The sequence below is a fragment of the Lingula anatina genome, chromosome 7 (assembly GCF_051362555.1).
Source record: "Lingula anatina isolate TDL-2025a chromosome 7, LinAna3.0, whole genome shotgun sequence".
Lineage (NCBI taxonomy): Eukaryota > Metazoa > Brachiopoda > Lingulata > Lingulida > Lingulidae > Lingula > Lingula anatina.
In genome coordinates this window covers 20,526,657-20,549,191 of record NC_141773.1, presented here as the reverse complement: position 1 = coordinate 20,549,191, position 22,535 = coordinate 20,526,657, and the positions used below count along the sequence as shown (strand labels likewise).

General features: G+C 37.1%; 3 protein-coding genes across 3 annotated transcripts; 2 read left to right on the top strand and 1 right to left on the bottom strand.

Annotated features, from left to right (window-relative positions):
- The first annotated feature begins 309 nt into the window (after positions 1-309).
- On the top strand, positions 310-5,609 carry LOC106171703 (uncharacterized). The gene is made up of 3 exons (XM_013552149.2): positions 310-449; positions 2,816-2,950; positions 4,622-5,609. The coding sequence occupies exons 1-3, from the start codon at positions 347-349 to the stop codon at positions 5,038-5,040; spliced, it is 657 nt and encodes a 218-aa protein (XP_013407603.2). The 5' UTR covers positions 310-346; the 3' UTR covers positions 5,041-5,609.
- A 1,156-nt stretch (positions 5,610-6,765) lies between these two features.
- LOC106171687 (sperm-associated antigen 16 protein) lies at positions 6,766-16,389 on the top strand. Its single transcript, XM_013552131.2, has 17 exons — positions 6,766-6,907; positions 7,349-7,420; positions 7,912-7,979; positions 8,337-8,461; positions 9,047-9,184; positions 10,469-10,576; positions 11,007-11,194; positions 11,508-11,662; positions 12,132-12,265; positions 12,691-12,834; positions 13,308-13,408; positions 13,669-13,753; positions 14,376-14,502; positions 14,849-14,914; positions 15,073-15,199; positions 15,597-15,661; positions 15,983-16,389. Exons 1-17 carry the CDS (start codon positions 6,874-6,876, stop codon positions 16,091-16,093), a joined length of 1,848 nt encoding a protein of 615 aa, XP_013407585.2. The 5' UTR covers positions 6,766-6,873; the 3' UTR covers positions 16,094-16,389.
- A 159-nt stretch (positions 16,390-16,548) lies between these two features.
- Positions 16,549-21,961, bottom strand: LOC106171705 (uncharacterized). Its single transcript, XM_013552151.2, has 4 exons — positions 21,261-21,961; positions 18,427-18,650; positions 17,430-17,534; positions 16,549-17,101 (listed from the first exon to the last, which is right to left on the bottom strand). The coding sequence occupies exons 1-4, from the start codon at positions 21,352-21,354 to the stop codon at positions 16,916-16,918; spliced, it is 609 nt and encodes a 202-aa protein (XP_013407605.2). The 5' UTR covers positions 21,355-21,961; the 3' UTR covers positions 16,549-16,915.
- Positions 21,962-22,535: the final 574 nt, after the last annotated feature.

Sequence of the window (22,535 nt, the reverse complement as noted above, 5' to 3'; positions counted from 1 at the left end):
GAAAAGAAAAAAAACAAAATCTCAATTTTTGGCAAAAGCAATGCACCCCCCTCCCCATCTAAAAGACGGCAGTTAGGTAACTTTTCTTGCACTCCTAACTTTGTATGTTCAACTTACCGGGACACTGTTTAATAACAACTTTCGTAAAAAAAAACTTTTTATGCAACTTTGAAAGCAAGATTTCCAATAAATCTTTTCCGAGAAACAAGGCTGGCCATAATTTTATGTCTCACTCACATCCTTGTATGCACCACAACATCCACAATGCACTGGTGACGACTGGAATGAAATTGTGAACGTGCATGCGTCACAAATAGTATAAATACACGCAAAATTAGACACAACGATGCATTTGCGAAACGAAGAACCTTCCTCCAGCATGAAGATTTCTCTAGCCATGGTTCCGTTGCTGGTAGTATGCTCGATACACCTTGCGGCGACTGATGAAGGTACGCCAAACACGTGTGCATTTTAATAGCTTTAGTTTGATTGTCAATTTCCTAAGATTGTATCAGTTTACTTATGTTATATATCTATTATTATAATTATTATTATTTTGCAATCAGGATTATTTGTTGTTCGACTTGTGTAAGGCTTTTCAGTTAAAAATTGTCGAAGCTGAAAGTTGGAGTTGGGTAATTTCGATTGGGACTGAAAGACATGAAATCGTTTGCCGAATTGGCAACCAACTTCTAGTAGGGGGAGGGGGGAGACATAGAGCGAAAAGTACCGGACCCCGCTCCAACACCCGAGGAACACCATATTTGAGATTTTTTGACTAACTGAAATGATAATAAAATATAATTATTGACTTTGGATGAGGTCAAATTATCACAGCTGAGGGTCAATAATTTGTCGAGTTGACCGAAACGCAAAGTCTGTAACACTTGTTTCATGGCCGTGCATTTTGAAATCAAGACACAATTAAGAGTTTACTGCTATATAAAGTCAGGTTTCTTTATTCATATAGCCTGTACCTTCACAAATAAGGTACAATCATCGGACATATACAACTAACTTCATCGTTACATAAATAAATAAGCTACACATTAATAAGTAAATAGGCTGCATAATTACACATTTGGAATTATATTATAAGGTAAGCGGTCGTGCCAGTGTAACGAAACCGAGGGTTCGTGTAACAGAAAGTTCGCCCTTGATTTACTTAAAATGGTTGGGGTTAGCCTGGCCTAAGTGGGCCAAAATTTAGCGCGAATCTTACCAATACAATGAATGGGAAGCGGACTCTCTATCTCGAGGGACTCTGTCACGTTACATAGGTTCTGCTACATATTTGTCTGGCAAGACGTGCACTGTCATGTGCAGAAGTTGTGACTTTTATTACACAGTCACATTCCCAAATCAACATCTAAGCACGATAATTCTAATGCAATGACTCACCCAAAAGAAAAGCGAATTAATCTCGTTAGACAAAACACATGAACTGACTTTCAAAGATGATCGGAAATAATTGCGGTATTAGGTAATTAGAAGACGATATGCTGCTGCATGACTAACGTTTGTTGGAACGGATTTATTTATCATTGGTAAATATGAGAAAATTGTTGTTTACCCCAGAAAAATCTATTGGTAAGCGTTGGAAAATTGTCTCAAATGAACACATAAAACATATGGTGCTTTGAGGATATTTAAAAATACATTTCATTAAAAACGCACTATAAAGTTGGGTTAGTTCTTTAAAGTGTTCAGTTCCTATGGAATTAGGGTCTTTGAAAATTTGATAGTTCTCGATTTTGGTACGGTATATTTTTGAGTTTGATGCAGATTATATGACATGATTTTATTTGTCTCAGGCTGAAGATGGTGTATTTTATGGGCTTTGGTAATATTGTGGAGAAATGTTTTCGATAGTTCATCTCTTTTGCCGGCAAATGAACTGTTAATTTGTTACTGTAAATTGTTAGTGCCCCATTATATTGAATGTATGTGTATATGGTTTTATTTGCTTTTTTCTGGACCATTGACGTTGGGCATTTACTATAGGCTTGCGTTTGACTTTATACTAGTTTCGATGTTAACCTAAATTACAATTCCTTGCCACAAAATAAGCAAGACCCGCTGGATGTCCAAGTTCGTATCTATATTTTTACTATAATTCAAGTATATGATTTATTGACCGACTTGGTAGAATATATATCATCTAATACTCAAGTTACTTTACCTGTCTCAAAAAGGAATTGTTTAGTCGGCTCTACGAGTCTCTCTCCAATTATTAATCTCATTATGCTGCAATTTAAATTTTATATTTATTTAAGAAGATGTTCACAGGGTAAACCAACATTAGGAGGTTTGATTTCATCGCTTAGATATCTGGTGAAAACAGATAAGTCAATCTGTCAGTGCAATTCAAATATAATTAAGTTATTTTCAATTTGAATATTTAGCGTACGAAGATGTAATTAACTAAAAAGTGTTATTTAGTATAACATCTCTTATGTGTGAGTGTGTGAGCGAGTGTTTGTTTGTTTTTGTATTGTCATGTATTCGTGATGTATTGTGTCAATAAAAAAAGTATATGATTTACATTATTTTCTGTTAATGGCAATCTCTCATCGTTATGAACGCAAGTAATACGCGTTCAGCTTTTAAATAATAATAATAATTCAAAACTCAATATTATGGCCTTCATATCTGTGAACAGTTGTGGATATGGTAGGCCCTCGTAATTAAGACAAGCATGCTAAAATTTCTAAAAAAAAACTTTTTTCTTACTTACTACATAAAAGTCTTTTTCTCACTGTGCACTTTTAAATTCATTGGCATTGATTTTTAATATCATTTACAATTTTCTTAGGTCCCCGAAGCCGCCCTTTGACGGTGACCCATTTACTGAGCTCAGAATGTAACCGAGAAGCGTACATGAGGAGCCAAATGATCTTAACGCCCAACCCACCGCAGTCTTCGGTAGCCTATAGGAACAAGTTGCCCAGTAAGTGAATGGTAGCTATTTCTGATTTGGCTGGGAGGGGGGGGGGGGGGTGGGGGGTGGAGGGGGGCTGGGCTGGACTGGGCTGTGGGATACCCTGTCATGAATCGACAGTGGCCCGATTAAGGATAGCCAAAAAAAAAAAAAAAAATAGCCATCGGGTCTGTGGGGCCACTGAGATTGTGCCAAGATAGTTTTGACCGTCGATCAAAGAGTAACTAGGGTTAAAGGCGCTTTTGGGTCAATGTTGTCTTAATTTTCGAACAGCATCAGATTCAGACAGATATGGGCCGGTGTTTAATCAGTCTGACTAACACAATCATAATTTATGTAATATGACTAGTTTTGACAAAGGTAGTTTGCTTATACATTGGACGAAGTATTATTTTTGCAATTTGAAACTACAGTATAGTCTGGATAAGGGATTAGGCAGGTAAGTGCAAAATATGCTCCATTATATATGAATCTGCCAAGTTTGAAGTTTTTCTAGGTTAAACCTTGATTTTTATCACTGGCCTGGGCTGAACTCTACATGCTTCCATATTTAAAGTTGTAGTGGTCAGAATGTCCAGTATTAACCCGCCGATACCTGTACACTTACCGGCATTTCATTCATGCAGAAATTTTCTTAATATATATATATACACCTTCTAGTAATTTTATTAAAAAGTAAAGATATACATTTCGATGAAGGGAAGTTCTAGATCTATGTAATATATTATAGTAAGGGAAATGTGTTTAAGTAAGTAAAAGAAAACCACTAGTGAGCGCACCTGTTCAGAAGATGTATGTTTTGAGCCATCAATTGCAAACACGGGGTGTGTGACACAATTACCTGGGTCCATGTCGAAAGTACGTGCCGCCTTAGAAGACATCAATTATCGTTTATGAGGCCCTGTCTTAAAATATCACTTATGTCCTTGTTACAGTTTCAGTGGTATCTGTTTTTGTAAGTCCTAAGAACTGTTAAGGCATGAGGTTTTAATAACCCGCACGTATATGTGTCTCATATCGCACTCTGCCTACATCATTAGCTGTCATTCTAAAACACATGACTCACGTTATTACAGTTTCCTTGCACCAGGAAGTCACCACGAACTGTAGTTATTTTTTGTTCCAAAGTGAAACAAAATCACGGCTTAGAAACACTTTACTAAACGCAAATTTATGCGAGTGTGCTTCCCACACAATTCGTGTGTTCCATGTACTCTTGGTATTTCCCTCTATTATTCAAAATGTGTCAATAATAGGCACTTTTTACATTCATGCTCAGGTGAAAATGAAAGCAGTGTGGTTTTATGTTTCGGGTTTACCACAGACGAGTTATTAGAGAATGTTTGGCTTGGTATATTGTTTTCAATATACGTGAGATTAATGAAAAAAATCTAATGTATAGCTGAAACTATGATGAGGTCAACTTTTTCGCGCAATAATATAATATAATATAATATAATATAATATAATATAATATAATATAATATAATATAATATAATAATTGACTCTGAGTGTGATCATCTCGGGAACATATTCGACCCGAAGCTGGGATAATTGACCGACGCCGACGGTAGAGGTTTCACCTTGGAATAGAATATATCCCAGAGATGCCCAAAACACAAAGTCTATAATCATATAATAAAACACAAAAAATGCTAATACAACTTTTACCTCTACAGATGTTAACAACAGGCGAGACCAGTTTGCTACATTCGACGTCCGTTTTGAGAAATCACCCTTTCCAACTCGAGGAGAACTCTATGTCCCAGTCACTCTTCCCATCCATCTTCGCAGCGGGCAAATCCCTCCCGTCTCCTGTGGTCTGGAAGCTGGACTGCCGCGGTGGCTCGGACCGGTCAGAATTCGGTGCCGTGTGAGCGTGTCCCCGTTGTGTAATCCTGCGACCTGTGGGCACCATATCTGCCTGAAGGTGCAGCTACCGGGGAACATAGTGCGTAGCTGGCAAAGGCAGCAGGGCGTGAGAACCAAGCCTGACGACGTGCAGCTGTCGCTCGAGTGCGGGAGGGCTGTCTGCCCCGGCCTTTCATTTTCTGGATCCGCGTTTCTCGTGGTTTTCGGGGAGCCCTATGAAGAATAGATACCCTGCGGTAAATGAGAAGCAGTACCTTGTCTTTTTCCTCCTTGTGACTTCCTTATCAAAGGACCTTATGTATTGATATATCATATTCAAGATTCAGAACAGCTCTGACTTTATTACATGCAATCATGAAAAGAGGAGTTCTTCGATATCAGATATTGTCTACTGATAATTTTGGCCAACAAGCCCAAGTACAGGATTTGCGATGTATAAATAAAGTTGGCAAAAGATGGTTGTAAAATGGAGTTTAAATTTGAAATGCGAGGCCGTACGATGTACGTATAATGCCCGTAATTCACTTTTCGTACGGCGTCTGAGCGGAGGTAGACGGTGGCCGTGCGAAATCGCACGGAATCGCACGGATTTAAGGCCTCCGCAGTCTCTACGATTTTGTCAAGCTGTAACTATAGACAATTTTTAAAATCGTAAGCCCGTAGACCGTAAAAAATACCGAGATGGCATTGCGCTATCCCCTCGGCGTACGGACATTGCATGGCAATTGTAAACGGGTAACGGACTCTCGTGGGCCATTTATCCTTATTTAAGTATTATTATGCTAATCAATCACAGGTTTGGGTCAAAAATTCGCTAACTTTTCCTTTTTATAGAACTATTTCTTTACAGTCTATTTGTCTGATGCATATCAATTTTCAATAGCTTTGTGAATGAAACAAATTTAGACTGAAAAAAAAAAACAACTTTATTTAAAATTCATTTCATCACAATAAGCAGCCATAGATCTAAATTATTGAGTCACTATAAGAATAATAAACAACTTGCAAAAGATATATAAAACGTATTTTTTTTTCTTTTTTAAAAATAATAATTTAATACTTGGCAGATCTTTCATTTCGATTCTCCCTGAAATTAACTTGTCTTTGTCATGTTCAGGCACCAGATTTTCATCAAATTCATAGCTTATTTCAAAGTCATAAAAGAAAACAATTTTGTTCGGCTCACAAAAGGAAAACTATATGTATAGAGCCTAGTGCCTCACATAATTAATTTAGGCCTACAGGCCCGCATAGGTGACAAATACGTGCGATTAGGCAAGGAAACAATTTCGTTCGTACTGTATGAACCGAGCATCGGTGGAGGGTGGATCCCCAGTAACATATATATAAACCGCTTCTACTAGTTTCTTATACGACTCAGATAAATTCGACTTGCCAAGGGATAAACTGAATAAATCACTCGTTGAGCCATAAAAGAGCTTCAAACTGCTCCTTTCTTTAAATGTTTGACCAGAAACTACTTTCCTGACCTACTTTTCTGTCCCATGGATATACAACATAGAATGCTAGCAGAAAAATCCGTCCAAATATAATTTTTGGGGGGTAAAATTAAAAAATGCCGTTATTTTCTTAGTAGGCCTAATACTACTTGAAACGGTATGCTTGCATTTGGTTGGCTTTTGTGGCAAAAAATTGACTGTGCATCTTTAACTGTAGGCCTATAACCTTGCTGTCGTGTTTCTAATTTCACCAATCACAACCCTTAACTTCGAACATTCAGTAGGCCCACTGAAAAAATCGCCCAAACTTTAATTTTAATTATTTTAATTAAAATAATCTTAAAATTGAAGGTAGGTGCAGCTTGGGCATGCGCTTGATCTTTTTTCTCTGTACAACAGATCTTTTTTCTCTGTACAACAAGGCTCTCTCTCTCTCTCTCTCTCTCTTTCTCTCTCTCTCTCTCTCACTAGCCTACAACTAAAAATATACCCATCCCCATCATCCCAACGTCACACTCCAAGGACACCAAAGGCACTTAAGAGGAAGTCGTAGTTTGCGCGTGCGCACTGCTCTGACATAGCAACGAAAGGCAAACAAGATGGCTGCCGAAGATCGAGCATTCTACTTAGAACGTATCCTTTTTGCTATTATGCTAAGTGTTTTGTCGTTTAAGGATGTTTCCTATTGAAAATATGAAGACATTTACTTTAATACTCACGAATTGGTGATTTTTGATATATATATGTTATGCATCTTACATTCATCAAACCTTTATTTCCATTGGCATCAGTGACAAGCCAAAGTTATTACTACACTTGTAGTTTATTCAAAGAAAAGCTAAATTAGCAGCTATTCTTACTCCAGTTCTTCAGTTGTAACTGCTAAAGATTATTTTCAGTGTGACTTGCATAACATTTACAGTTTTATTCCTGAAAAATTTGCAAAGCGACTCGATTTCTAAACTGACACATTTAATTTTCATGCTGCTTTAAATGCATGTCCTTTTTTGCTTTTGTTTTTATTTTTGTTTAGTTATGTGTAAGATTGTTGGGTATCCTTAACAGTATCCTCAGATCAGGAAATAGTATATGAGTCTGATGAAGATTACCAATATGAAGAGGTGCCTATCGATGAAGATTTTGTTGGTAAGCTCACAATAAATGTCCTATTATTTTAAAAATCAATTTTTCAATATTTTTCTGCAGCCATTGATTTCACTGTTAGATAGCAAAACATTTAATTCTTATGTTATCTATGAAACACTGCCATCATATATCACAACATCATGCAGGATGATTACCTCCCTCATCACCCCTGCCCCCCCCCCCCCCCCCCCCCCCCCCCCCCCCACATACACACACACGGACAAACTGTAAACACTAAATGTTACATTTTGCTTCCAACCAGAACATCAGGTACATGTACATGTTTCTTTGCCACTCTTCATTGAACTATTAAACTATTATTCAGTTTTGTTAAAGAATTCGAAGTAGATGGAAAGTCAAAATAGATGGAATTGCCTGGCTTCTGCAATTTAGGATGGTTTCCATTAAATGTCTTAAATTATATGTACAAACGTACGGGTATATGCAATCATTGTGTCTCCATTTATCATCCATTTTCTTTTTTCTTTCAGAGTTAGATGATGATCTTGATGCTGCTGTTAGGACCATACGAGAATCACAAGAGGATACCCAGGCAACGGTAATTATAGCTATTTGTTTGGTTTTTCATTTTTGTTTTACATGATCCAGTTGAGCTTATGCTGTAGAGGAGAAGCAATTTGTGCAGTAATATGCTGAGTGTTTTGGCCAGGCACTTGATGAACATGTGATTGTTCTGTATAATGAGCTGCAGGCTTGTGTTCTATGTGGTGGAAGCGAATGTTATTTTGATACTTAAAATTTGCCCTTTTACTTGGAAAAAATAGACTATAAGGAAGATGCCAAAAAGCTTATTTTCAAGTATTTAGCAAAAATTATTTATTTTATATTTTCACAAAATTAGAGAAATAATTGTATATTCTCTACTTTATTTTTAAAAAATTATTTTGATTTCCAGGAAAAGAAGAGTGCGCCTCCCCGAGCCTCAGTGTCCACCAAGCCAGAGGTGGTCGATGACTTTGTCAGGAACTTCCTGGTGAAAATGAATTTGTACAAAACACTGGACTACTTTCAGACAGAATGGTAAATATACTCTGTTCAGACAATTTTTCATTTTAAACAGATTCTCCATGCTTACTAGTATAATTAAAACTATTTACTACACAGTTATCAAATGTTAGTCTTAGCTTTTCATCCTGAAAAAAATTAGACTAAGTCTACTATACTTTGGCTGAGGATATTGAGCTTGGTTTAAATAATCAGAAATAGCTAAACTAGACTGACAGCTACTTGGGAAGAAAAGGAAAAAATATAATTATAGTTAGACAAGTGAAATGAAACAAAACCTAGGATATTTCCATGTAAGGCCTGTGCCTTGTTTATTACAATAAAATTGCTCTTGTTAACTTTTTATATTTAAAGTGCAAGGTAATTTTTTTTATTTCTCCCTTCCCCCCCACGAAAAATAAATAAATAAATAAATAAATAAATAAATAAAAATAGAATAAATAAATAAAATAAAAATCTTGAGTCTGTCAGTGCTTAAAATTACCACCACCACCACCAGAGCCCTTGTATACAATAATTTTATGAAGTGTCACCCTCTTTCTGTTAGGTATGATCTCTCTTAGTATATTATTACATGAAGTTATACCCTCTCTCTGTCAGGTATGAGCTCCAGCAGAAAGGAGAGCTGAATGAGGAGGACATTGGGGTGGTGCCGGACATCTACACCAAGAACCAGCAGCTGGACAGTGAAGTAAAACACCTGAGGAAAGAAGTGGACAAATACAAGGAGGCTGCCCTGTAAGTGACTGAACTAGGGCTCTATTCCAGTGTGACCATTCTCCTACTCCACTCCACTCCCCTCTAGTTTGGGTAGAAACGTTTTGCTTCCAAGCCTGTGGAGTAAACATCTAGGTTTATGGGAATATGGCTGTGTCTCTGTGCTCTTCCTTTGTCACTGCAATATCTCTCCCAATGAAAATAAATTGATTCCCTTGGTATTTATTTGGGAGAAATGAGATTTGATTTCTTTTTAAGGACTTAGGATAGCTTGGTACATGTACATGAATACTTTGTATACAGTGAACTTGATTGAAGACAAAGAAATGACTTCAAATTGTTATCAGTAATTAGCAACATGTAAACATTTTGATCACTTGATTACACCTCAGCCTAGCTCTCATTAGCCCACATAGAATCACGCCAATCCTTGCATTTTGGCCAGTTTAATAAACCACAATAACATGAAGATTTATGTAGTTTAGGGGAATTAGTACATAAAGATCTATTTTCTTATCTGCTCAGATAATGCAGATATAAAGTTAATAAACCTTGTCATGTTATGAGATAATGCTTTCACATCAAAAATACATCAAGATGAATTTGATGATGACACAACAGCAGTGGTTTTGTGTTGAAAATTGTTTTCGAATTTAAGCAGATCTCCTCTCACTTGAACATATACATCTATCAACATCGTTTCAAAGCCTGTTTAAGTTCTACAATATTATAAGTTCTACAATTTTGTGCCAAGGTTTCTTTTTCAATGTTTTTTTTTCTGATTTTATCAGTAAAGAGGTGAAATAATGACTTTGTTTGATGGAACTTCTTAATTATGGCTCATATCTCATGAACAAAAAATTTCAAAGGCAAATGCTGGTAACAAATTGTAGATCTCATCTTTGTCATCAACCACACCAATTTTCATGATGATATTTGAATCACATGTAGTTACAGAGTTACACCGCAAACTGATCACTATCTTAAGTCAATTTACAAAGCAGTTAAATTAACAATAAACAGGGGCAGAGATTAAAAACAGAAGCTTGTGGGGTGGTGAATTAAACAACGAAAAAGGGAAAATTTGCTCAAAGTGTTTAATTTTATAGTATTTATATCTAGTCTAGGTATTTTACATGACAGAAATAGGAGAAAAGCTATTTTGACCAATTTTGCCCATATTAACAGCATACAAGTGTACATGTACCTACATGCATCTCCCATTAAGATGACCATGCAGATCCTATTTACTGTCACCGTGTGTTATATAATCCCTGTCATTAAAATACTATTTTGTCATTACAGGAAAGCCAAAGACACTTATGTCAAGTTGCGAAAAGAACGAGATTACCATCGCATGCACCACAAACGGGTCGTGCAAGAGAAGAACAAGCTTATTACAGATATCAAAAGGTAATTATGGCATTTTATGTGGGAGAAATTGAAAACTGTTACTACATGTAACAGCCTTAGTTCTGGTAGACTCCTACTTATTATGTGTCTACACAAACTAATTATATCTTAATAATGTTTTCTGTAAAGAACAGTTTATCTTTCATTCAATTCTGAAATGAGATGTTTTTGAAATTAATAAATGTGTTAATACAAGCAAGTATTCCAGATTAATGAGTTTTCAAAAAATTAGATACTACATGACGTGTGTACTTCAAATGTACATAGTACAATGTCATGTTTAAAAAGAGCAGGTTCTTCAATCTATTTGTAATATTCAAGCAGAAAGCAAATATACAATGTCATGTGTACTAGTACTATGTATACAAAATGTAAATAACCCAGTAGATGTACTGGTATGACTAGATATTATATAACCTCTTACCTTCAGACTGAAGAAGCATTACACTTCTTATGAGCCGACTCTGAGACAACTAAAGCAGAAATATGAGGTGGCCATGAAGGAAAAAATGTTGACAAAGTTAGAGCGCGACCGTGCTATGGGTCAGGTGACAGGCCTACAGAGCACGCTCAGAAACATGGAGGCTTATCGCGGGACCTCTGCTGAAAAAACGTCAGGTAGGGTATACGTATTTGAGTATCACTGTATAGTCATCTTTTAAGTAATTGTTCTAGATTTATATGCATTCATTCATTATTTTGTTTATTATTCATTTTTCTTCAAATGGCTAAATTTAGGGAAAAAAGCAACTTTTAATTATTTTTATTAATTATTTTACAGTGATATGCATGTCTCCATTGGTCTAAATACATACAATACAATACAAACATGTAGCATTATTGAAAAAAAAAAAAAGAGGTAGAAAGAAAGCAAAATCATGATAGGTCTCAGAATAATTTGCATTCAGCCTAGAATCTTCTCATCTTCCAGAGTTGAGTGCACGTTCCACCAGGCTGTGTGAGAAGGGGACAGTGCTGTATGTAGACAAGGAGGGCAGAGGACCCACACAGAGAGCAGTAGCAGAGGAGAGGAGAAGATCTAAAACCATGGAGGAGTCCCTGCCACCATCCAGCTCACATCCTAATGTAATACACCTGGTTTTACTTATTATTCCTTTTGGTTATAAAGAGTATTTGGTGAAATTAATGGCAAATTAATTTGTCCCTCGTCATCCAATATAATTTCATTTTTTTCTCCACAAATTATTTGCATTTATTTACAACAACGTACAGTGCAACTGAACATAGGCTAAAATGTACTGGTGGCCACTTTAAAGACTGTCAAAGTGTCTCTGTCTGGTTTAAAAGCCTTTTAGTCTCCTGCGCTTTTATGTTCTGTTTGTTGGCATTTACACAATATGCTTATTTTTTTTTCATGATATTTACATTTTTGTTTTATGCATAACATCTGTAATATTAGTGTAATGTTTTATAATGTAAAGAACTGGCAAATGCAACTTTGTACCATTTATACCTCACTACATTAAATTCATTATTTATATTTTTATTCCTATGTCATTGTTAATTTTATCACACCTGTTTTGCATCATTCCAGGATACCCCCTTCCCCCCCGACACTGGGGTCAACCCCTACCTGACCCAGGTCAAGGCACCCTCTGGACACTTGACCAGGACGGGAGGGTTCCGGCTGTCCACCACATTCCAGGCCCATTCTAACGCAGTCAGCAGGTAAGTCGTCAGGTTAGGTCTATGCAGATTAAGTCTGATGTAGAAGATAAATTGGTTGTCATTTTTTTTGTCAGAGTTTCAGGGGTTAAAGTCGAAGAAACAGCCTTAATTGTGAATAGCCTCAATCTTTTTTTAACCATATTCACAAGGGTTAGGAAAACAAGGTGCCATCTTAATTTTTTTTTCTTTCACTAGTAGCTATAATTACAAAAAATTTACTCATAACTTCAAGAATCAGGGGGAATAAGATGAACCCACCTCCCACCCCAAAAAACACACACACACATATATACACTCACACCAACATTTAAAATTAAGTTCCCACTCGCTTGAACTAATCAAATTGATTTCAGTAGCACTTGTAACATGTATTATAATTATGATAGTTATTCTAGACAATAACCTCAGATTAATTCCACCCTCAGCGTTGCTGTCCACCCTCGCAAGCAGATCCTGGCGACCACCAGTGATGACCACACCTGGAAGCTGTGGGCTGTTCCCAGTGGGGACATCATTATGACAGGAGAGGGCCACACAGACTGGGTGTCCGACTGTGACTTCCACCCCTCGTAAGTGGTGCTGCAGTAATTGCGAGTTGATTTCAGACTTTCTCAGCAAAAAAATCACCTTCAGCCACACCTTTTGTTCAGTGGCGTTTTTGCAGAAAATAGCACCACACAGAGTAGGTGTCTGACTGTGACTTCCACCCCTCATATTAAGTAGTTGCCAATTAATTGAAGACTTTTATGGCAAAAAAAGGAAATCCCTCCAACCATGCCTGTTGAGCGGTGGCTTTTTTTGTGGGAAAAAGAACCAATTGGCAAGTAGTGAATTTTTATGACTTTTCTGTTAGGAAAAAATTAGTGCCTTTGTATTATTGAAAATCTCTCATTGGTGCCCTAGATGTGCATAACAACTCCCAGGTCATGATTGACATAGCTGTTGTATGTCCCCATATACATTGCTTAGGACCATACAACAGCATCTTACAGTTTATTATATGTCTTTTGATGATAAACAATATTTTGTTTGTCTTTTCCAGTGGTGCCAAGCTGGCTACAGCCAGTGGAGACACCACAGTGAAGATCTGGGACTTTGCCAAGGCGGAATGTGTGCACACCTTTATGGACCATACCCATGCAGGTAGGGCAGTTCACATGTACAACTGTTTGTTGTGATAAGCTAGTTAGCTGTCATTTCAATACTGCCATTGTGTGTTTATAGTATAATGGTAAAAGGGCCATTTAAGTCACTCTTGCCTTTTTTTTTTGTTTTTTTGACGAGACCAAATTTTATTCTTAAAATTAAGACCTAGTTTTGACTTTAGTTTGTTTGTTTCATGGATTTTTTGGTGTGATATATGCAGTAATTATGTAATACCTTCTATCTATGTTCTTTCCCAGTGTGGGGCTGCTCATGGCATTCCTGTGGGGATTTCCTGGCTACTTGCTCCATGGATAACACTTCTAAAGTCTGGGATCTCAACAGGTAACACCGCACATACACACACATATGAGAACACACAAACATTCACACTCACACACATGCATTTGCATGCACATGCACTCATGCTGTGCAAAGCATGTATACATATGCAGCTATAGGTGTGCATCTAGTACAGTACATGTATTACGTGTTACTTAACCATACAAAGTCATATATTTTGCTTGTATAGAAGCATAGAAAATGGATGGATGTGCCAATTCAATTACCTTGACTGTTATTGCTGTAGATATTCAAACAGATTTTTACTCAAATGTTTGATCTGAGCAAGGAAAAGTAACTAAAATTACATCCTACTACTGAGTATGTACAATACAACTCTTTGTATTGTTTTGAAAATGTACCTACCATGTGTTCATTGTCACCATCTGCTAGTGCCAGGCTAAGATCTAATATACCATCTGTTTATTAGATCTTAGTGCCAGGTAAACAGTAAAGTCCTAACTAAATGTGGAGTACACTGCTTTAATTTATATTATATGCACAGGCATATTACTATTACATTACTATTCCTTGCTCAGATCATATTGTCAGTACATGTAGCTCATGCTGTATATAATATTTAATCTTTTTATAATAAAATATAATAATATATCTTTGTCTCCAGTTTACGTTGCCGGTTTACTCTGCGCGGCCATGCTGACTCTGTGAACAGTATCGAGTTCCTGCCATTCTCCAACACACTGGCCACATGTTCCGCTGACAAGACTCTGTCACTGTGGGACGCCAGGACGGTAAGTCTGGCCAACGCTTGACCTAGATACACATGTTTCTGATTTGGTGGAATTCCTTCTGGATTCATTTTAGCAAAATTGAATGTTTTTTAGACCATGTTATGAATTTTTTATCCAAATTGGTTTCACTGTTCAGTAATTAAATAATCCATGAAATCTTTGAAAAGGTGTTTATTTTTAATTAAAAGTATTCATTATAGATTTTTTTTGTAGTAGTAGTAGTAGTAGTAGTAGTAGTAAAAATCAATTTATCCTTTTTAAAGAATATGGATGAATAGAACAAAGAAAAACTGTTCACATAGCTGGCTGTATAGGTGCCACATCTAATGTTTTCCTGTCATTTCAGGGATTGTGTGCCCAGACCTTCTATGGTCACATGCACTCCATCAACCACTGTGTCTTCAATCTCAAGGTGAGTGGCTTTCTATGAAAATTACAAGGATAACTTAATTCTCAATAATTTTATAATCCAACCTGAAGTCCTTGTTGTACACATACATATATTTTTATATACTTTTGCTATTTGCTTAATTATATGTGAATTTGCTACTATGTTTGATTCTTTTGCAGGGTGATACTATTGCTTCGTGTGATTCGTATGGCATCATTAAGTTGTGGGATGTGCGCACTGTGGCACCCATGACTACAGTAGACGTGGGACCCTACCCAGCTAATAGGGTGGCCTTTGATCCTTCAGGTAAGATCACAATACCAAATATTTATGAAAAAAAGGGTCATTTATATTTGTAATTTTTGGCTGATAACTGCATATTATTCCCTAAATTATGTTTTCTTTGCTTTATATATTTTATATTTCATCATCAAAAAAAGTCTTGTATTTTTCTTCCAATTCAGCAACTACAGTACATATACTAAGTCTAGTATATATATACCTGTACTTACTGTATTTTGTATTCATTTTTTAATGGGAATTTAAAAAAAATTATTTAAGATGTGCCTGTGTCACCCCCCCTTTGAGCCACACCTAGTACCCACCAGCGGCGATAAACTGTGACAAGCATCACATCGAGTTTGAGATACATTTGTTAAGAAATAATTATTCCATTATTATTCTTTATTCATTATTTCACCAGGAATGGTCCTAGCAATTGGCAGCAATGATGCCACCATAAAGATGTATGAAGTGGCCACTGGACAGGTGATTATATTATATTATATTATATTATATTATATTATATTATATTATATTATATTATATTATATTATGTTATATTATATTATATTATATTATAAAAATAGTGCCTGCTTCTGATGTTTTTTAAAACTCCCAGGGCATAAATACATTCACCAGTCATAATCCCCAGACTTGTAAAAATAGGAGGAAAAATAATAAAACAGACAAAGTGAAATAAAACCAAGCAATTTTTTTGTCCCTGTGCCTTGTGTATAATTGTTATATTGTTCATTATCCTGGTCAACTGTTTTATATATTATATCTTGTTCCGCCATCTCTCTGCAGATCACGCCACTGGTGGGCCACGAAGACGGTGTGCAGGGTCTGGTCTTTGACAAGAAAGGAGACTATCTGGTGTCCGGAGGAAGTGACCTCACCGTCCGAATATGGTCCTAGTGATATTGACCAATTGACAAAAAGGACAAAAACAATTCAAGTCACTTAAGAAAAAAAAGTATCTTCTATTTGAACATTTATTTTATGAACTTTTGGGACTTGATAAGTTGTTTGATTTGCAAAAAGAAAACTGATTGGGCTTGCAAAAAGATATTTAATATGTGGTAAAAAAAATTGTCCCTGTGGTCACAGGAGATAAACAATAATTCAGAAGGGTGAGAACATCATTGCTACTAAGAGGAAGAAATGAAAAAGAAAGATGGCAAAGGAAAGGATAGGGTTAAAAGTGCACCAACTTTTGTCCATCCGTATATATATATATATATAGTATGTTGTCGTACAAAAATACTTTATAAATTTAATGTTTTCTGAATTAATAAAACTGATTTGAAAATAATCTGCCAGTTACCATATATATATACATTTATTTATTTTGTTTTTGTGAGGGTAATTTACAGCACAAAACTGAAGGGAGTTCAGACTAACAAAACGTATCAAATTATTTTAATATTATTTTTTTTTCTATGTGCATATCAGATGTGTTTCAAGTGTTCATTATTTTCAGCATGTTTACATTTAATTTGAATATAATGAATTATATTTCTTACATTCGTGCTGACAAACCTGAACGTCAGATCTTGCATACAGAACCCATTTCAATCTTAAAAGTTAAATGTACAACCAACGGAAAAGTACATAAAACAATAGACCTTCTTCGGAAGATTTCAAAAAGTAGATCTACCGGTACCGCATGGAAAAGTGTCTTCCAGAATGTTTTAATTTTCTTTAAAAGGCAACATCTCTATCTCGTAGTACTGGTACTTAATACAAAAGCATCAACAAAAAGACAATGAGTTGGATTTTCAAAGAGGAGCCACCGCTCGTTTCTGTTGGACTGGTGGGAGGTACTCTGTTACATAAGTTTCCTTCGCACGTGCATATTTTCCCGCCATTTTCTATTTGCAGACGATCCAGGCCCCCGACTGTGGATAGGAATAAGGAGAGTCCCTAAAACACCAAGTAAAGATATAATATTCATAAAAGTTATTTACTCGGAGCGTGCAAAATGTTTACAAAATAAAATGTTTAATTGATAAATAAATTAAAAAACGATATTAAAAGAGAGAAAGCTTATATGGCTGTGCAACCTAACGCACGTTATCCCTTAGCCATTGACCCTTTTAAGTCATTTTAAGTTAAGTCCTGTAAGTAAAGTTACAATGCGCATATCAGTTTCGATAACTTCCCATCCTTGGTATGACAGTTGAAATGTTACACTCATTAACTGCAATATTGTGATTCAACTGTAAAGAAGACGGAGATCACCTATACTAACCTTTATAGCGGAGTTGTTTAAAAAAAGGTGGTCACATCCGTTGTTGGTAGGGTCAAGACCGTAGGGACAGTCGCGATAAAACATCTTCATACTGGCAGGCGAACCCTGGAATGGAGAGATATTTGACTAAGTGTGGGTAGGCGGGGTGGGGTGGAGGGTTCAATTTTAGTTTGCACCTCCTGCATCCTGTTGGAGATGGAATGGGGGCAGAACCCCATTTTGTTTTGGAAAAGGCCGAAGGCAGTGGCGTCTTCCAACAAGAATAGGTTTTACTCGCTTCAACTAGTTTGAAGCGATTTGAGTCCCACGCTAATTACCCAATAGAGGAAATATTCCATTCACAATTCCAATAACATCAAAGCATATTTTACCAAGTGGCTTACACTATTAAACCAGTCTTTCTTTACAGAAGGAGTTATAATAAACGCGCAGCTGGGCGGTTACTTTACAGCAAACCCTGAGTTCGGAGAGGTGAAACTGAAGAGGTCTATTTCGCTGCAGGTTGTACATGCACCACATCAGTACCGATAACCTTGGACGAAAAGTTGGTTTTAATTTCTAGAAAAAGTCTGCTTCAACTTAAAAAATTTGAATAAAAAAAAGAAAAGAAAACTTTTGGTCTAAAACATAAAGTAAGTTCTTCTTCTTGTGAAATTGGGGCCATATACTACATACTACTCAATACTTACTTCGGGTTAAAATTGGGTCTAAATTCTTGGGACGACATTGGTATAAGAAGTTCTATTATGAACCCAGTAAGTCTCTGGTTTTAGCTTATTTCTAATTCACAAACAGGTGGTAAGATGACACCAGAACTTTTCATTTTCACCCCCACCCGTCGTTGTTTGACAAAGTCGCATACGGACAAAAAACGTTAACGAGAGAGAGAGAGAGAGAGAGAGAGAGAGAGAGAGAGTTGTAATTCTTCACAAAACGTGTCATTAAATGAATAATTTAATGCTTTAATTAATTAATAATCATATGATAGTATACGCACGAGGTATTCAAACTGGAGCTTGTAGTCCAATGTAATACAATGCTTGTGATCATGACAGACGTGCGTCGCTATTCCGGCCTTTCCAACCTTACAGTCCTCCACACTGGTGTTTGTGATGGACGCTAGGCGGATATTAAGACTACTGTCAGTCTGGTCACTAGCGGTGGTCAGCTTAGTCCAGTGACAACGGTAGCACATCACAGAGGCGTCGGTCGCAGCATTTGCTGAAAATAAATTCAAGGATTGATGGATTGAGAATTTTTCTCTGAAATGGATAAACACATTTTAAAATGAAAGAATCGAGAAATTGTATGTCATAATATATAAAGAAAAACGCCAACAGCAAGTAGAAATGATCGCGAAATCGTGAACTATTTCCTCGTTGTTTTCCTCTTTTCGCAGAAATTGGTTTCAGTTAATTACTCCGACCCGGAACAGTTTTAATTCAACATCAGTGAACCCCAAATAAATAAAAAAGAATGCAGTACTTAAGGACCTGGACTGCACGTGGGATAAGGATACTTTGTGGGGGCTGATTTGGTTGGCGCTTTCGACATTTTTCTTGCCAAATGTTTTTCTTCCAAACATCCGACTATGTGACTCTGTATTTTCCTTCGCGTATGGTAGATCGCGAACCTTTCTGCATTTTTGCAATTTCCGCAATTCTAATGTAAAAAAAAAAAAATATATATATATATATATATATATATATTTACTTAATTGTTTAATTGTTTAATGCGATCCGACAAGTGTGGCTCATGTACTAGCATATATATATATATATATATATATATATATATATACTAGTACATGAGCCACACTTGTCGGATCGCATTAAACAATTAACGTTATTTTGAAGCAAAAATTCGCCCCCTATGCCTTTTAGGTACCTGTATGCATGCACGCATGTCGGCTAAGGTGTCTAGAGAGTTCCAATATCGACCAAAGAGAGACCGTGCCTCTGAAATTCGGTGTTTTAAACTGTAAAAAACGTACTCATTTCGTTCTTGATAAAAGGTGAGCTTCTCACTAAAAGCTCATTTTTCTCATGTTACAAATTACAGTGCAGCTGCAGCACGCGGTAAAAATACCATTCTGTTCCGGAAAGTAAAAATAGGTTTTTGACCTGACGGAATGACTGAGTATGAATATTTTCTGTCTCCCAAAAGGAGTAATTTGCTATATCGGGTTGTTTTGTTAGCTGTATTTTGAACTGTGGTCTGCGCGCGTGCGGAACTGATAGAAAATACTGTTACACTTCGAGTTGGGCAGACTTATTATTTTAGTGCACCCCCCTCACTGGGATTAGCTCTCCGCAAGGAACAAATGTAATCGTTCTGATGTCTGGCGTGAAAGGAATGCTAGACCCAGGAATGGTAGGCCACTGTCCCATATGATAAGTGCAGGTCAGTGTTAGCCGCAGGTACAGGGATTAGTTTTGGGGACGAATATCACTTGTAGAAAGCAATGGGAAACAGAGTGCGGTGTCTAACGGACTACCATTCCTGTCCCACTGGCCCACCGTCATTAAAGAAAAGACCTGTTCTTCAGCTTCAACAGCATGTATCTAAATAGTGCAAAATTGCCAAAATTTTACCATATGTCCTTCAGTCAATGCCGACTATCCAATATGGTTTCAACAGCTGTTTTTTTTCTCAGTTATATTTTTTGTCTGATGATGTTATTAACATACATGTCTCTACCCAAATCCATGCACACGTACATGTACACCGCAATTTTGATTTTCACAAGACATCCAAGGATATTTCTATCGTTAATTCTATTCATTTTTTTGTACAGCGAGAATGGCTGTATAGGACTGATGTCATCACTCGGCTGTCTTCTGGTAGACAGCACAGGGGGTACATGTACATATAAATTTACGGTGGATCGAACGTGCCGAACATTTTGAGGCGGATCTGGGGTTCAACACCCTGAATCTCAGGGCTACCTGGTTATAACCCTTCCTATCGTCATTATTTCTTTGAATTTCACGGAGAGCTTACAACGTTTCCATGCGCTGTGCTTCTGTTTCTTGTGAATAAACTTTGTTCTAAAAAATTCATAAGTATACTTAAACGAAAAAGTCTTGACAGGGAGTTTTCCGATCCCGCTGTAATTTAGGCTGGGGGAGATAGATAAGTGACTGGAGGGGGGAGGGGGCGGGGGTGGGGTGGGGGGAGGGCGTCCTTTTAACGCCTTGCATGCCAGGTAAAGCGAGGAGCTTTGAATACACCCCTGACTCCAGTGAACGTTTCGACATCGCAGACGACCTCCAGCTCCAACATTTGAACGTGGCCTCTGCGTCAGTCTCCTCTCAGTGATGGGCTGCTAGCTTTTATCATCTATATTGTGTATCATAATTTATCTAACCTTGAACTCCAGAAATTTATCCCTTTAACTTTGGATTTATATCTGTCGAAAAGTACAGTACTCAAGGTGTATTCACACTGAGCAATTCTAGACCGGCAATTAGTCTTACTTGCGCCATAACTCACGTCATAAGCATTTGCTTTTGCTCATAAATCATAAAAAATAAGGAAGATTATCACAATAAATTAGTAAATGTCTCAGCTGCAAAGGTACTTTTTTGTATTCTGTTAGTGAAAGAAGCCAGGCTGATCTCGGTCTACAGAAGAACTTGTCTGAACAGTTATCCCAGGTGGACTTTGCAGTACTGGTTACTACTTGCACTGAACAACTGTTACTAAAACTGACCATGTATTTATGCAATACTATTTTTACAATACGAGATACTTCATTCAGTCATGCAAATGACATCTAAACTGCCTCAACATTGCACACCTGTTATATGCAGTATAACGAGCACTTACCTGGCAGTGTGAAACTTAGAAAAACCAACAACAACAGCGGCGATGCGATATTCGCGTCCCTTTTAGACCAAGCGAGATATCCCTGGAAGAGCATGGCAAAATCCTACATATATTACTGGTACAGTATCTGATAAATGACGCCTTTTCGGTGATCTCGTTACAGAGACTGAAAGTGTCGTTAACGACACAATATGATATTACGCACAAAATTAAGCACGTGTCGGGATATATTCTCCAGCGTCGGGACTGGTGCCTTAAAAGTTCCTCCCTTTCAGTGAGAGTTTTGAACTGTATCTCTTCGGAATTCTCTAAACATGAACCCTGATTGTCGGTGGGATTGTAGGATGGTAGGAATCTATCCAGTCTATCTTGCTGCAGGTGGCCAGGTTCTAGTAAAGACCACTATTGCCGGAGGATGGTGAATATTGCACTGAATTTGTTTTTATAAATCCGGTTCTTTCACGCCGTCCTTTGTTAAAACAACTTTGCCGTAATATGTGCTTATTTTATTCTACGCACTCAGTATACTACAAGGTATACGACGTAATGACTTTCAGTCGTAAAAACCGTTTCTAATATGCCCTGCCGGGTGTTAAAGAACGCGCACACAATGCAATCCCTGTGAGCGGTGGGTGAAAACGCACTGTACCACACCTGCTCTGTCATTGAAGACGTCCTGCTTGTAAGATGACAAATTTATAACTTTGTTTGACACATAATCGTTAAGTGTTAACATACCAAAGTTAACATAACCCTCGTGTAGGTGAATTTATACTGTGTGGCGTTTTTAAGAGGAACTAGAATAATTCTAACTTGAAAAGCGTGTAAATGCGCCCACTTTAAGAGACTTCGTACTAATACTCTGCGTCATTTCGCAGGGGAGTTTACGCACCGTCTGTTCATATTTTCTTTTTAAATGTCAAGCAACTGCCTCGGGACGTGATGTTTTTGTCACTCGGTTTAAAGCATCAACGTCCAGCATTGAAAAACTACGTGTATGCCATGCTAAAATACGTTTTTTGAACATGTTGATGTCACCCCAATCATTATGGAGTTTCTCTCAAACTTTTCTAATACATGTAATGCATATTAAGCTGTTTTTTTGTTTACGATCACTAAAGAGACAGAGTGAAGGGAAGCTCTCACTGTGCTAGGTCACCTATATGAGCTGGAAATCCAGGGTGACCAGGCAACAAAAGAAGAGTCAAAGTCATGGAAAAGTGATTCTGTCGACAGCCGTTTTCTGATTGTAAGTTCAGTATTCCTATACTGCTA

Bases quoted from the DNA above. Each gene is read 5' to 3' on its own strand.
- LOC106171703 (XM_013552149.2), top strand. From the start codon at position 347: ATGCATTTGCGAAACGAAGAACCTTCCTCCAGCATGAAGATTTCTCTA. The intron at 450-2,815 runs GTACGCCAAACA...CAATTTTCTTAG, and splicing joins CCTTGCGGCGACTGATGAAG to GTCCCCGAAGCCGCCCTTTG. The intron at 2,951-4,621 runs GTAAGTGAATGG...TTACCTCTACAG, and splicing joins CTATAGGAACAAGTTGCCCA to ATGTTAACAACAGGCGAGAC.
- LOC106171687 (XM_013552131.2), top strand. From the start codon at position 6,874: ATGGCTGCCGAAGATCGAGCATTCTACTTAGAAC. The intron at 7,421-7,911 runs GTAAGCTCACAA...TTTTTCTTTCAG, and splicing joins TATCGATGAAGATTTTGTTG to AGTTAGATGATGATCTTGAT. The intron at 9,185-10,468 runs GTAAGTGACTGA...TTGTCATTACAG, and splicing joins AAATACAAGGAGGCTGCCCT to GAAAGCCAAAGACACTTATG.
- LOC106171705 (XM_013552151.2), bottom strand. From the start codon at position 21,354: ATGCTCTTCCAGGGATATCTCGCTTGGTCTAAAAGGGACGCGAATATC. The intron at 18,651-21,260 runs GTAAGTGCTCGT...ATTTATTTTCAG, and splicing joins TCTAAGTTTCACACTGCCAG to CAAATGCTGCGACCGACGCC. The intron at 17,535-18,426 runs GTGCGTATACTA...TCTCCATTCCAG, and splicing joins AGCTCCAGTTTGAATACCTC to GGTTCGCCTGCCAGTATGAA.